The sequence below is a fragment of the Lampris incognitus genome, chromosome 1 (genome assembly GCF_029633865.1).
Source record: "Lampris incognitus isolate fLamInc1 chromosome 1, fLamInc1.hap2, whole genome shotgun sequence".
NCBI classification, from domain to species: Eukaryota; Metazoa; Chordata; class Actinopteri; order Lampriformes; family Lampridae; genus Lampris; species Lampris incognitus.
Window position 1 is genome coordinate 126,121,062 of NC_079211.1, and position 16,160 is coordinate 126,137,221.

The window sequence follows — 16,160 nt, forward strand, 5'->3', positions numbered from 1 at the left end:
CCCTGGCGAAACTCCTCACTCTCAGGTGAAAAGGAGCGACTGGCGACTCCACATGTATTGCTAGTCTGCAGCCTCCCAGGATTGGCAGAGGGGGTGGCGCATCGACCAGGACGGCTCAGAGAGCGGGGTGATTGGCCAGGTACAATCAGGGAGAAAAGGGGGGGAATTTTTCAAAAAAAAAAGGAAAAGAAAGAAATTGATGCAGTCGTTTTCTGTGTGACATTTTACCATTCTTTTGTGCCATTTCCACGTTTTGTATTTACAAAACCTTTTCAGTTTAAATATATTGAAGGAAGTGAATGCTCCGCTGAATATAAAATGAGAAGACAGATTTCAAAAAGAAGCTTTGTCCTGATAGGGGTAGGGGTTTTTCTATTTCCTCTTCAGTGAAAAGATGCATACAACGGCAATGGCATTATGAAAGATTAAACCCAAGACGCGTCTTCTACCTCAGCAGTGTAATTCAGTATACAGCATGTGTCATATGTGAACTCTTCCCAAATAAGCAAATGTGAACTTTGTAAACAAAAAAATCAAATTGTATATGTTTCTGTGCTGTAGGAGCTGCATGACAGGAATCAGAGCTAGCTGTGGTTGGTGAACTCTGGTACCTCCTGGATCATGCAGACCTCCAGGCTGCCGGGCATCTCCAGGCCCAGGGCAGGGTGGCATGGGAGGGTAACGTGGTTGAAAGTCCCCAACAGTTGACCATTATCGGCATTATAGAAAGACAGATGGCCTTGCTGATAGTCCAGGAGAGTACCCACTCTTTTTGGAATCTCAATAGCAAACACATCAGACTGGACATCATTATGGAGCATCTGATACCTGCAACTGGAGAACCAAAGGGAGGGTGGAACAGGGGTTGTTATGCTAAATCAATGAAGAGAAAAATACTTAATCTATAGATTTAGCATCTACCTCGATGGTGTGGGGATGCAGTGTAAACACCATGACTTGCTGTCTTTCCCTAATGGGCTGTTTCTATCGGCCGCCTCGTATGACACACCCAGCCGGTAGGCTGCACTTCCCATGACAATAGTCTCCCAATAGTAACGCCCCTGTGTTGGCAATAACTGGCCCAAAATGGATGGGCATCTGGAAAACATACACACACACACACACACACACACACAGACACCAGAAAACATGTGTGCATACCCACAAACTGGTTGAATAGAAACATGTTGTGTAAATCCCATGGACAAAACTATTCCTGAGGCGTATCCTCAGAGGTACGAGAAATGTTTGTGTTTGACACAGGGTTAAACTCACGGTCTGTCTGTGGAAGGTGTGTTGTCATATATGTCCTGGTAGTAGCGCACAGAGGTTTGCTCTTCTGACAACTCCAGAAAAGGATGACCTGAGGCCTTCAGTAGGTGGAACTTCGTCCCTGTTTAGAGTTGTGGATAAGAGGGAAGTATGAGCACCAGATAAAAATGGTAAAGAAAATTAAAGGCTATAATAATATAACAATGTACTTAACTTAATTCTTCCCTCCTCCCTTTTTCTTCCCAATTGTACCCCTCTAATTACCCCACTCTGAGCTGCCCAGGTTGCTGCTCCACCCCCTCTCTGCTGATCCGGGGAGGGCTGCAGACTACCACATGCCTCCTCCGATACGTGTGGAGTCGCCAGCCACTTCTTTTCACCTGACAGTGAGAAGTTTTGCTGGGGGGGGACATAGTGCATGGGAGGATCACGCTATTCCCCCCACCCCCCCCCCCCCGAACAGGCGCCCCAGCTGACCAGAGGAGGCGCTAGTGCAGTGACCAGGACACATACCCACATCCAGCTTCTTACCTGCAGACACGGCCAATTGTGTCTGTAGGGACGCCCGACCAAGCCAGAGGCAACACGGGGAGTCAAACTGGCAAACCCTGTGTTGGTAGGCAATGGAATAGACCACTACGCTTAACATAATTCTTTTGACTCTTTATTAATTTTTAATTCAATTCAGGTTCACAGGAGACGGGGAGACACTATGGGCAGATTGTCAGTCCAACACAGGGCCCTCACACAAAATCACTTACACACCATTTATACATATGGTATAACTGCTAAACCACTGTGGCACCTTAATTTTTTTATTTGTTATTAAATGTATATTTTTTTTACCTTTAGTTGATATGAGTGCCGCCTCACTCTGTTCACTGGCTCCAGCCTCATTCACAGCTTTGATGTAAAACAGGTAGTTTTCATTGGGCTGCAGGAAGACCTTCTGTTCATTGCCCCTGATACTTGAAATGGACCTAGATGTACAGGCAAAGGCACACGCACACACACACACACACGCACGCACACACACACACACACACACACACACACACGCGCGCGCATACATAAGCAAATAGACTTTTGCATATTCAAAAGTGTCAGTGTGTATTCGAATCAGACTTGAGTTAAAAAGTATATGCAACCAATTCTTAGTTTGTTCCACTCACTTGAAGGACAAAATAGGTGGGGGGCTGCTGCACAGGACAGGCAGTACAACATGCACCAGATAGTCCAATCAATCACAGGGAAGTATTTGAAAGTTAATTTAGTATAGTCTTCTGTGATTCAGAACTTATTTCAACTGTCTGAGTCCTGATGCAGTAAACCCCACCCTTCTGGCCATCTGAGTAGATTACATTAAATTCTATAGCCATTTCCAGTTATGACTTGAGCCAGACTTGATCGCATTATGTGTATGAGACACACCTCAGCCCCTCTCCCTCCAGTTCATACTGGCGGCAGTACTCCAGGGTGTAACTCTGACAGGGCGTCTGTTGGGCTGAGCTCCAGCACAGCGTGGCCGAGTCCCACAGGACAGAACAGCGCTCTGTGTCAATCACTGGCACTGATGGAGCTGGCATGGTGTTACAGAAGGAGAACAAGAATACAGATATCTGCGCTATTGTCCATATTATTTTCACTTAAATGGGCTCCAGTGTGTCAGCAAAAAAGAGAATGATTTTCAGTCTTATTGGAGAAAGGTGTTGCTGTGAGTTGCAGTATGTAGACTGACCAGTTCTGAAGGATAGCCTCTCACTGGGCAGGGAGCAACCGGTGTAGTTGACAGCCATCACCCAAACCTTGTAGGTCTTATCAGGCTCCAACTCCTCCAGGACACAGTAACTCTCTTTCACTGTCACTCGGTACTCCTCTGACACAGCTTGTTGATGACAGGAGTCATGACGTACATGTTATACAAATCTACATCTACATCAGCTGTACAACAGAACACTCGAGAGTAGCATTAGAAGTTCTTGCCTATTAATTGTCAAGTAGATATTTTCGTGTTAGAATTTGAACATTCGTTTGTGCATGGGCATAGACAAGAGTGTGCCCCCTGTATTGTTAAGTGAATACCTCCATGTGGGTCCTCCATACAATACACCTGGAAGCAGTCAATAATATCTCCAGGGTTGACTCTCCAGTAAACAGTGACATTGGTACTGGTTGCTGAGCCAGCTTCCTGAGGCTGCAACGTGGGTCTCTGGGGCACTAAGGTACAGGTCAGGGAATGTATTAAGCTATTGATAAAAAAAAATAAGCTGTGTCAAATATGTACTTTTCTGCAACTGTTTATTTGCAGCGCGCACTGCTCTTCAGTGACCTCACACACACACATGCATGCACACACACACACACACACACACACACACACACTGCTAGTACTGCACCTGACACATGTGCAAACACTCACTCACGCATGCATGCTCACAAACAGGATTGCTGGCATCATTAATAAGCCTTCAAAAATTCCTTTATATCAGACCTGGGATTCCCTTGCGTTGTTCCATGTGTGAGTTGGAGGTGTTCCCCTTGGCATAGTCCTCAAACACCAGCAGTCCCTTGGGACCCAGCTCCAAGGACATGACACACTCCAAAGCTGCGTTAAGCCTAGTCGGGATAAATCACAGTATAATCAGACAGCCCGGGTGAACGTCCTGCTTGTTTAAGGTTTTGAAGGTTAGCAAAGGATATGAAATAGGGATGTTAAACTCTGTGATTCGATGACTGTGATCAGAGGAAGCCTCACAGCATAGCACATAAATTATACATCCCAAAGAAGTGTAGGTCAGGCAGCATGCTGTCATCTGTACCAAAATCCCCAGAGATCTGTTCATATGTCCATGTTAGTAAACCACAAGAGGTCATGCTCCATTCACTGAAGGCAGATTACCTTGTATTAATGTCTTCGGGTGACTAATGAGAGAAGAGGTGAAGAAAGATTAATCAGAGAGCTATCATGGACCCGGATCCCCAGTTCAACCGGATATTGCTAAACTCCATATCGTAGGCTTTGACATGGACATGCACTGCTGGACGTTCAGTTTGTCACTCACCCGTGCGTCAGTCTCGGCCTCCCTGGCGGTGACCTCCAGAGTGCCCTTGGCGGAGTCGATGTTCTCCTGGAAAGAGACGATCTGGTCATAGAGCTGCTCTAGCTTGGCCTTCTTCTCCTCCTCCATGCTCAGAGACATGGTGTTGTACTGCTCCATCACCAGAGCCATCATCTCCTCATTCTGGGCCTGCATGGCCTCCTCACTCTGAGCACACTGGTCCTGGAGGAGAGGACAGGGGAGCACGTGGACTTAAATCAACGTTCATTAAGAGAATTATTTCCTGCTTTTTTCCCACATTATCTCTTGTTATAGTGTCATTAGGCATAATGTGATGGAGCCATTAGTAAGTCATTCTTCAAAAGGACTCGTTATGATATTAAGAAGAGGTTAAGGAGAGAGAAAGGTATGAAATAGTCATTGGTTTCCATTAACTGATAAAAGGTATTAGCTTCATGGAAAGATTGTGCTGAACCACCAGACAGAGAGAAGATGAAAAGTAAGCCAGACAGACTGAGAAAGTAGGACAGAGAGACTGATAATACCGACAATACTATGTGTAATTGACAATTGTTGTCAAAAGGAACAATTTTTTTTTTTACCTCTACAGAGTTGTAAGCCAGCTCCAGCTCAGATACCAGGTCCTCGATGTTCTCCGATCTCTCCTGCAGCACTGAGATCCACTCACTCAGCCTATCCTGTTTACATAAACAAGCACAGCTTTAAATATTGCATTTATACGGCAACAAATTACAGCTTCAACAGAACACAACAACAACAAAAAAACAGCAAACAAACGAGATGCCAATGTGTTGGCAGAATGTGAACTGGATTCTCCAGATTAGATCGTTAAAGGGGGATTGTTAAAATTCCAGGTGTGATAACCCTGGAGGATGAACAGTGGCAATCCCCAATCACCGCCTCAGCTCTGTCCTATTGAATGATGGCTTTGAGAAATTTAACTGGGTCATGTTGTGGTCACTCTATCCCTCACTGGCCCTGCTGAGAACCACCACCTTGCCAGGCGTGTGTGTGTGTGTGTGTGTGTGTGTGTGTGTGTGTGTGTGTGTGTGTGTGTGTGTGTGTGTGTGTGTGTGTGTGTGTGTGTGTGTGTGTGTGTGTGTGTGTGTGTGTGTGTGTGTGTGTGTGTGTGTGTGGATGGGTGCTTGCACTGCCTGGATGCGTTTACATGTGTAAAATGGTGTAGGAGTTAGTTTCACATTCCATCTCAGAGAATTGGACAGGATACCATCCAGCTGACTTGTTTTGGTAAACTTGCTCCAATCAATCAGCCCCCCCCCCCTCACTCCCAGCCAAGGAGAATCTGAGCAGGCTAAAATACTTATTTCTTCCTTATAGCTTTGATAATTGCCTTCCTTAGAGGGCAGCTGTAAATTCTACAAATACAGAAAACTAGAGCAGACCTAGGTCAAAACAGTATTTGTTTTCTTGAGCTATATTTTGATCATTTGTCTTAGCATACCATTTTTCCAGGTGCTCGTTTGGCAGGATGCATCTCATTACATAGGGCAATATCATAAATGCTGGTGGATTTAAACAACATGGGGATGACTTTAAAAAGTTATGTTTCTTATACTTTTTTGGGGGGGGGCAAATATACAAGTTAATAGAGCCCAGCTCCTGCTAAAATGTTCTGATGTTGTCAACCAGCCAATTTAAAAATAAATAAGTAAATAAATAAAATAAAAATAATTGTTTGACTCTATGCTTGCTCTTGTTCTAAATTTAGATATATGAAAGCAGACAAAATAAATTTATACTTCCTCCTACTCCTTTTCAAACATGTAACAAATAATCTGATGCATACGGAGATTTGTTCACTTGATGTGTGGATTTGTTGATCACTTCAGATTATTGGCAATGGCTTATCTGTACGTTATATTCTGCTTATTTACATGTTCAAAATAAATCATTCTTATTCTCATTCAGATGGATGACCCCATACTGACCCAAAGGGAAAGCAAGGGGGAACAGTGTGTGAACAGATCACGTATCGGTCCTTCGTTGATGACGTCACACTGGACCTTTCTACCGATCAAAGCGGAGCATTACATCACAGCTATTCAAAGAGCTCTGCTGGGACCTGTGCTAGCTAAGCATGTGTAATGTAATGTGCCAGCTTGACTGAGAGAGTTGTAGCCGCTCATTGATTTAGGACTGGTTTATATGTACGATGCACCATACTAGTGATTGTTAAGTATGTGATGATGAGAATTTGTGGCATAATATTGGTGAATGGTGTGGCAATGAGCTGCTAATGAGATAACAGCATGTCTTAAGGCATCGAACCTATTTATGAATCATTTAATGACAGGCTTGCTAGCAGACACCTGAAAAATATACCTGGGAGATATGGCGGACTCATATGAGAGACAGCAGAAAAACACAAACATGTTAAATGCTTTGAGTTTTATTGTAGGACTTTTACCACTATGCAGGTGTGACTGGATTTGACCAGGCAATGTGTTATGTAATGTTCATGCATTTCACCCCTTCCTGTACTTGTTCTTGGTCTTGTTCTGCTTTTCAGGTTAATATTTGCATTGCACACTTTTTAATCTAGATTTTTTCACGTTTTTTTTAAGTTCTTTAAATGCTTTTCCTCATATGTAACTTTCTTTTATCTTCTTTGTTTTACTCTTCCTGATGTTTATGTATTTTGGTTTAAACAATAATGATAATAAAGATATCATTATTACATCTGTCATTAGCCCTCGTTGGTATATTTCTATTTTACAGTACAATACCTTGATGTCCTCATAAGCTTTATCCACGGATGTCACCTCATGGCCATGGTGCTCTCCAGACACATAGTCCTCCTCTGACAGCAGACAGCCACAAATAAGACAGAACCAGTCTAACCCTTGGAGTTCAGCAGCTGCCCTGGCTTGACTCTCTTCCTCGGAATCAATGATATCATAGTCTGCCTCAATGAGCTCATCATCAGGCAGATCTAGGACATGCTCTTCTATCTCCACCGTCTCTTTCTCTGGACCTGACTCAGGTTGTGGTACCTCTGCAACTCTCTCCACCTCAACTTCTGGCATTTCTCTGGCATCCTGTTTGGATATTACCTCATACTCCAAGTCCTCAGCAGTCACCTCTAGACCTTCTGTGGCCTCTTTGTTTGGATACATCTCCAGGCCCACATCCTCTTTGTACTTATCTGTTTCTGGGACATGTATCATCCAGTTGATGTCTGTCTCTTGCACTACATCCTCTCTTTTTGTCTCACCTTCTGACTTATCTTGTTCTTGTAGCCAAGACAAGTCTTCAAGTGGAGTAAAGCTCCTGAGAGGGGAGACCACTCCCTCATCATCCTCCATGTCTTCATTGGTCTTTTGCTCCTCTGTCTCTGCCTCCTCTATACTCACAGTGGCTGGAGGTGAAGGCCACCTGTCTAAGACCTTTATGGGCAGCACTTCCCCAATTTGAATGACCTTTGCATTTGCTTCTTGTTCATGCTCCTCCAGAATATCCTCAGTTGTTGGTTGAGGGGATTCTGGGCATACCAAGGTGTTATTGGTGGATACTAGCTCTTCATATGCACTCTCAGGTTCAGAGACAGCTTCTGTGTCAGTCTTTTCAAACTTCTCTGACCACTGACCTATTTCAATGTCCATCTCGACCGCTTTCCCTTTGGGGACTAGGAGAAATAACTCATCACCCACATTTACTGTCTCCTGAACAACTTTCTCATTGTAAGCTGGAATTGTTTTATCTTTGATTTCTTCAGGTGGCAGCTCTGTTTTTTCTGATTCTTTACCAGGTATCATTTCCTCTTGTTGGCTCTGATCAGATTTGGGGACTTCTGCCAATTTCTCATCTGTGTCAAGCTTTACTTCATCAGGGATGGAAGGATCCATTATTTGCGATAAAATCTGAGGTTTAAACTCTGACTTGAGATCCACAGCCACAGATTCAGTAATACTGTGAGCCAAATGTCTGTCTATCACCATTTCCTCTGATTCCTGTCTTTTTTCTTCCTCCACTGCTTGAACCTCTGTTGTTTCAGAACTAAGTAATGCCTGTAGAGCAGTCTGTTCTTTAGTGAGAATAACGTTTTCATTCAGGGCTTTTTCAACCACCTCTACTGCTGCTTGTACTGCGGGCTCACTATCAGTAATGACCCTGACAGATGCCTCATTTTCAGCAACAAATGTTTTCCCATCCACTAGTGCTTCAGCTGATATCTCAGTTTTAACCAAAGGTTTAGCACATTTAGTTATCTCTGGGCTTAGAGTCTCAGGTTCTTTGTCTTTGACTGGGACCTCATCTTTGGCTGGTACCATCTCACTTTTCCTATCTAGCTTCTTATCAGCAGCCACTATTGCAGTGTCAAGAGCGGCCTCCTTGGACCATCTCTCCTTAGTGTCTTCTGTTCCTATGTGGGTGGTATCTTTAACATTGTCCAATGGAGCTGAGACATGTCCATCAACTTTTATAGCTGCACGTTGCACCTCAGTTATACTGACCACCTGAGGCACCTCAATGCTCACAGGTGAATCCACTTTAGCTGTTATCTCATCTTTTGCCTTTACAACTACTTCAACTGATTTGTCCATTACATTTCGTGTCACTGATGGCAGTTGTGTTTCAGTAATGCCATGCCCATTCATTGGCTTTGCTGGCTCTTCTTCCAGATGTTCCTTCATCTCCTTAGACTTTTCTGCATCCATGCCCACCTGCGATGTCTCAGGTGCAGTGAATGACGTTTGAGTGCTGCTCCCAAGGAGCTCACTCTGGTCTTTTACCTTCTGTTTCACCTCCTGGTCTTCTATTTTGTCCTCCTGTGGTTCAGGCACCTGAACTGACTGTCCTGGGCCTGTTCTATTTGGAGCAGCCTGCTCCTCCATCACCTCTGGGGGTTTGATTTCTTCTCTTTTCGTTTCTGTTACTATAACCAATTCTTCTTCTCTCTCATACTTTGTTGATTGCACATTTCCCCTCGCCTCTGTGGCATCTGCCTCCTCAGTTACTGGTTCACCCTTCCTCACCTCATCCTCTTCTGCTTCTTCCACTGCTTTTGTTAGACATCCTGTCATTTCAAACTTACTCTGTGACCATATCATCCTCTCCTCCTTTTTATCTTCCTCTGGTTCTGCCAGGACCTCCACTGTCGGAGTTTCATCTTTCAGAATGAACTTCTCCAGGTACCCATCTGCCTCCTCTGAATCTGACAAGTGTCTCTTAAAGGATCTCTCAGATGCCACACTCCCTGCCTCTGAGTACTCCTCGTCGCTCTTCCTCTTCTCCCCCACAGCATCCTCGTAAAGATCAGTGTACATAAAGGACATGGCAGTGGGCTCCTCCAGCAGGATGGGGTCAATAATCTTGGGGGGTCCAGAGGAGAGAAAGATAGGAGTGAGGACGGTCTCCTCACTTTCAAATAACACCGAACCAGTCTCCTTCAGAGACCTCTGGCTCTCTCTTCTCGCTCTCTTCCTCCCTTGTATGTTTATGTCCTCCTCCTCCCTCCCCTGCAGCAGCTCATTAGGGGAGCTGTGAGCTCCGTTTCCATAGAACACTTCATCCAGGTGCTCATTGGCTATCTCCATGTCTGTGACAAAGACAAAGGACTCGTCTGACATAGATGGGCTGTCTGTGGCCATCTCCTTCCCAAGCTTCAGGTCCGCCGCTTGAGACTTTGTTTGAGGCCTTCCCACCTCCTCGTGCAGCTCTGGAACCTGCTCCCCGGGAACCACCTCATCCAGCAAGGTAAATTTCTCAAAGTAGTCCATATCACCAGCGTTTTCTTTCTGAGCATGTGTGTTGCTGGTCTCTGTGTTAGTTGATGGGTGAGAAGAGTCCTGTTTTGAGACCTGTGAAAAAAGCAACAAATAATTATAAATCCACAAATGACTTTGTAATGTTAAGCATACAGACAAAAGTATTTACAAAAAATTGAGCACCTTAACTCTGTGTGATTGATAGATATGGCTCCTCATGTTAATGGTAGATCACAGCCACTACAACTAGTCCAGTACTACAGTTAACAAAAAAATTAAATGTCTTAATAATCGTTCAAATCAATCAAATCGTCATTAAATACCCCTTCAGGCTCCAGTATCTCCACCTCTACAACTCCTGAGAGATGCTGATTCTGAGTCTGTGAACCATCTCGGATGTGATGGTTTTTGGACTTGATCTTCGGAGTCTGGTTTAGATAGGTCAAATTGTCCTGTAGTTCTGTGCTCTCTTCCTCATCCACCGTTGGAAGTTTTGATGGGACTCTGATATTGAGAATCTCATAACCCTCTGAGATCAAACTGAACAGCTGCTGCTCTTTGTCTTTGATCTCTTCCATGTCTGATCCAGTTTCTGTTGCTTCCGGTTTAACATTGGGAATGGATATCTCTGCCATCTCCGGTCTCTCCACCCCGAGAGCTGAACCTGACCTTGAGCTGCCGGGCCTCCTCAGCCTGTCCCCCAGCCTGCTGCTCCTTCCCCCTAACCTCTTCCTCCTGCGGACAATTTTGTCCTCATCAAAGATAATGGTGATCTTGCCCTGGGCTCCAGAACCCTCCATACTGTAGGACTCGGAGATTGAACTGGTCTCGGAGGCCCAAGGAGTCGAGCAGCGACTGGATGCTGTCTCCCAAACGATACCGCTGTCCTCGCTCTGGACAGTTACCATTGAGAAGGATGGATCCACCATCAAGCACTGCAGTTTGGGCTTCACTAATGGGTCCTGGACCACTTCGCGCAGACTAGACAGCAGAGGAGAGGACAGAGTTAGAGGGGGAAGGAGACTCTGGTTTAATGTTCACATGGTTACATCACTTCGTTGGCAAGTTAGCATGTACAATCTTATTTCTTACCATGAAAAAAACATGATATCCTCCAGCTCATAGTTTCTTAGAAGAACAACTTGAGAAGTGTATATCTGCCAGCATTAGTGAGTGTTGTGGTGTTAGTGTCTGCCAGTGTAAGCGATGAGTTGCAAATGTGCTTAGAGCTCTTGCTCTTGTTATCAATAATATGTGGGCTCAGCAAGGTTAAAACCTAGTGCCATCCCTTAACTTCATGCTGTACATGTAACATTACAGAAGCAATGACTGACTCATATATAACTTTAATGTACAAATGTCCACTCACTGAACACAAAGTTGTCTTCATTGTAAAAATTAAAACCATTTCTTGAATGGAAAGTTAAGCAGATGGTTTTCAATCTTACTCTATTAATGACTGCCATTTGTATCCTAGACATGGATAAACATTGGCAAATACAGCAAAGACATTGAATATAAGGCAAATCATTTACAAGAGACCAATGAAATGCTGACTTCTCAGCCTATTGAGTCAATAAGGACATTAGATAAATTTCTTCAAGCAACACACACCACAGACTGAGCAGATATATTTTATTGTCCTTATTCAAAGTGATTTGTAAAATTTTACTTCAGCTTGGAAACCAAGAAAAAAAGGGACTTCCCACGGACTTTGAGTTCCCCCAAAAGCGCATGTGTGCACGCGCGCGCGCTCTCTCTCTCACACACACACACACACACACACACACTGGCTATCAGGTGAATAGGATTCAGTGGCCCCAACCCAATTTAACATTACCTAGTAGAACTTTTCGTCAATTTCAAAAGATATCTGAGTTGTTAGTTAATGAGCAGATGAAGCACCTGTTGTGGAGTTCCTCCACTTCGTCTTCATCGTCCTGGCCGACAGCCTGTGGAGACCCGCACTGAAACTCCTGTAACTCTGTCATCTCTGTGTCCAGACTCTCACATTCCTCCATCTTAGAGAGATCCTGTGGGCTTCCTCTAGTTTTCCTCTGTTTTTTGGTGCTTTTCTTGTGTTTTCAGGCACTTTGAACTCAGAGGAGATGGCCTGCCTGTTTGTGTCATTCCAAGCCGAGGGGCTGCACGTCTGACTCAGCGAGCGACAGAAATAGACTGAGCGGGGGGTCAAAACAGACACAGAGATGTAGGGGAACAAGATATCGAGAGGGATGAAACATATGGCAAAGTGTTGTTTGAGTTGGTGGTACAATCAACAAACATTTAAATAAAGTTGTTTTTCTGATGGATTGCAAGGGGACTGGTAATAGTCGAATCAGAAACCAGTTGTCCTCGGTCATGCTATGGGTGAGCTGCTGAACGGGGCAATGTGACTTTAAGATCAGAATCCCTTCTGTTAAATATAGGTCATACCCTGAAACAGTATCCACCCCCCCTTCTCCTTGTGGCAAACCTCAGCCGGGGCAGATAAACACATACATACACAATATCTCTGTTTCTCTTCAGATACCTTAGCCTATGTTTGACATCAGAGCCCCTATATGTACTGACATCGTACAGAAGTCATAAAATGCGGTGTAATTAGGTGATAAAACCACAGAACAAAACCCCCATCAGCACACAAGCTGCCAGAGGATGCTGCAGAGGAAACATGCTCAGATGCTGCAGAGGATATGGATGTCTGGGAATCACCCCTCTTTATCTGTTTAGATAAGTGAATCACAAACCCCTGCCTTGGGCATTTAAATGGCATCAATGCCCTTACAAAGATGGAAAAAGATCCGGTGAAGTCCATACACACTACAACCACAACTACTTCTATCACTACCACTACTAAAACTACATGTATGTTTGTGCTATGTCTATCTGTTGTCTTGTTTCCCCCCGTTTATTGTAAAGCGACTTTGAGTGTTAGAGAAGCACTATATAAGATTGATTTATTATAATTATTATAATAATTATTATTATTATCAAAAAATAAAAAATAAATAAAATAATGCAAACTGTATGCCGTCCGGGTGACGTGACGGTTTATTCTGTTGCCTACCAACACGGGGATCGCTGGTTCGAATCCCCTTGTTTCCTCCGGCTTGGTCAGGCGTCCCTACAAACACAATTGGCCTTGTCTGCGGGTGGGGAGCCGGGTGTGGGTATGTGTCCTGATTGCTGCACTAGCACCTCCTCCGGTCAGTCGGGGCACCTGTTCGGGGGGGGGGGGATAGCGTGATCCTCCTACGCGCTACGTGCCCCTGGCGAAACTCCTCACTGTCAGGTGAAAAGAAACAGCTGTATCGGAGGAAGCATGTGTATTGTATTTCGAAATCACGTCAGGACACAGCGCTGTCGCTCGACACAACCTCTCCGTGGCATTCTTTATTTAGACTGACACAGCATCAAAGGCAGACCCGATCAAACAACCCAGAGCCCGCAGGCATCACCAATCGATCCCAGCACAATAGAACAGCACCAAATCAAATGCAGCACTGTCGATGTGTGCAGACATAACATCCCCCCCCCACCCCCCCGGCAGGATTTCAAACATGAAAGGTTGACACAAAGTCCTCTAGGTGGCCAGGGCGTAAACGTGTGCGAACAGGTCGCGAGGCGGCCTGAGGCTGGGCAGGCCGAGGTGGGGAGGTAGAAGGCAGGGGAAGCTGAGGCCCAGGAATGTCTGGGGCCCGTGTAGGAGCTGCATGAAGCCCCGGGGCGTCTCGCCATGCTGAGGGAATGGCTAAGGTTGTGTCACCAGCTGTGTGTGGCGGAGCTGACACCTTCCGTAGACGACTGGAGTGCCACCGAGTGCCATTGCTGAGGAGGTAAGTGGCTGGGCCCAGCTGACGGGTGACTTGGAGAGGAGAGGACCAGTATGAAGCCATTTTATTGTCCCTGTGGGGCCTGCGGACCCTGACCCAGTCTGACACATTGATGTCTGGCACCCTGGTTCGTTTTGACTGGTCAAACCGTTGCTTCATCCGCGTCTGCTGACGAGTGACTGAGGCTCTGACCCCAGAGGGAGGTGCCTGGGGTGTGGAGGGGCGGAGCCTGTCAAGGGGCATGCACAGTTCCCGGCCTAGCATGAGAGAGGCTGGGGAGACGCCTGTGGTCGAGTGCTGTGTGGCCCGATAGTGCAGCAGAGTGTGACGGATGGCCTGCGTGAAAGAGCACCCTCGGGCCATGTGTGCTCTGAGGCCGTTCTTCAGTGACTGGTGAAAACGTTCAACGCCGCCATTGGCCTGGGGGTGGTAGTACGCAGTGCGTATATGACGGATGCCCTTGCTTTCGAGATAAGCAGTGAACTCAGCAGAGACCAGCTGAGGGCCGTTGTCAGTGGTGATGGTCTTTGGGAGGCCCCAGCGAGAGAAAAGAGAGTCCAGGAAGTTGATGATGATCTGTGAGGTCACAGTGCCGGAAGTGGTGAGTTCAGGCCATTTTGAGTGTAGATCGTAGGCGACCACCATGAAGCGTTGGTGGTGGGGAACTCCATGGATCTCACCCCAAATGTCCAACTGCAGGTGTTCCCAGGGCTGAGAGGGCCAGGCGAGAGGTTGCAGGGGTGGGGGAGCCTGGTGGCCAGTCTTGCCACTCACAAGGCAGGCAGAACAGTCCTTCACCAGAGCCTCAATATCTCTGTCTATCCCCGGCCACCACACCAGGTCTCGGCAGCGCTGTTTCAGTTTCACAATGCCCAGGTGGCCTTCATGCGCCATATTCAAAACACGTGCACTGAGAGCAGCTGGGACCACTGTGCAAAACCCACGTGCCATGCAGGTGTCGTTCCAGCAGGAGAGCTCCTGTCTGACTCGGGCGAACGCAGCCAGCTCCTCTGGGACCTTGTGAGGCCAGCTGTTCTGGATGTAGGTGCGGAGCTGGGAGAGGACAGGGTCCTGTTCGGAGGCTGCCCTCAGCTTCTGCAGAGAGACAGTGGCCTGGAGGGGTGTGTGTAGCATTTGGACAATGTCCTTTTCCACACAGTCAGTGTCCGTCTGTGGAGCTGGGGTGGAGACAGAGCGAGAGAGCAGGTCGGCGACAACTTTGTCTCTGCCTGGGGTGAACTGCAGGCTGAAGTTGTACTGGCGGAGGCGGTCAGACCAGCGGTGCAGCCTAAGGGGTTTGTGGCCTGTCCCAGATGTGGACAGCAGCGCTGTCAGGGCCTGGTGATCTGTCCTGAGGGTGAAGGAGTGGCCATAGAGGTAGAGGTGCCACCTTTCACAAGCCCAGATACAGGCTAACGCCTCACGCTCACCCACGGAGTACCGCTGCTCGGTCAGGTTAAGGGCACGGGAGGTGAAGGCGATGGGCTTCTCCACACTGTTCTGGGTTTGAGACAGCACAGCCCCTATTGCTGTGGCTGATGCGTCACAGGTCACAAAGGTGGAGCTGGAGATGTCGAATTGAGCCAACACTGGTGGTGAAGTCAGTTGAGTCTTGAGATCACGCACAGCGTCACTGCATGCCTTTGACCACACCCATGGCTCGTCCTTACGCAGCAGCTGGCGCAGGGGGCTGTGGTCGCAGAGTACTGGGGAAGAAACCTCAGGTAGTAACTTGTCATACCCAGGAAGGAGGCGACCTGGGCGGCCGAGCTGGGCTCAGGGATGGCCTGAATGGCGTCCACGTTGGGTTGTAGTGGAGTTACACCGCTCGCTGACAGCCGGAACCCCACGAACTCGATGGCTGGCACAGAGAGGACACATTTCTCAGCATTGAGAGTTAGCTTGTGCTTGGACAGGGCTGCGAAGACCATGTTGAGGCGCTTGTCGTGGATTTCACTGGTGGGCCCGTGTACCACTATATCGTCCAGATAAATGGCCACACCCAGTATGCCAGCCAGCACGGAGACCATGATTTTCTGGAAGCAGCTAGGGGCGGAGCTGAGACCGAAAGGCATCCTGGTGTAGCGAAACACTCCTGCATGAGTTCTTCTGAGGTGGGCAGTGGATACTTATCAGGGACCACTGCCTTATTTACTGCACGTAGATCGACGCAGACACGCAGGCCCCCCGACTTCTTCTTAGCCACCACGAGGTTTGAGACCCAAGGTGACGCATCCACCGGT

The 16,160-nt window shown here is 46.8% G+C and overlaps 1 protein-coding gene across 1 annotated transcript; it reads right to left on the reverse strand.

Moving 5' to 3' along the window:
- Positions 1 to 584: 584 nt before the first annotated feature.
- cmya5 (cardiomyopathy associated 5) lies at positions 585 to 12,102 on the reverse strand. The gene is made up of 14 exons (XM_056279503.1): positions 11,987 to 12,102; positions 10,405 to 11,062; positions 7,100 to 10,174; positions 4,934 to 5,029; positions 4,317 to 4,553; positions 4,172 to 4,194; positions 3,764 to 3,888; positions 3,355 to 3,489; positions 3,011 to 3,157; positions 2,704 to 2,851; positions 2,119 to 2,252; positions 1,276 to 1,393; positions 922 to 1,098; positions 585 to 834 (listed from the first exon to the last, which is right to left on the reverse strand). The coding sequence occupies exons 1-14, from the start codon at positions 12,100 to 12,102 to the stop codon at positions 585 to 587; spliced, it is 5,439 nt and encodes a 1,812-aa protein (XP_056135478.1).
- Positions 12,103 to 16,160: the final 4,058 nt, after the last annotated feature.

Bases quoted from the DNA above. Each gene is read 5' to 3' on its own strand.
- cmya5 (XM_056279503.1), bottom strand. From the start codon at position 12,102: ATGGAGGAATGTGAGAGTCTGGACACAGAGATGACAGAGTTACAGGAG. The intron at 10,175-10,404 runs GTATTTAATGAC...CTTTTTTCACAG, and splicing joins AGATACTGGAGCCTGAAGGG to GTCTCAAAACAGGACTCTTC. The intron at 3,490-3,763 runs GTCTGATATAAA...CCTGTACCTTAG, and splicing joins ACAACGCAAGGGAATCCCAG to TGCCCCAGAGACCCACGTTG.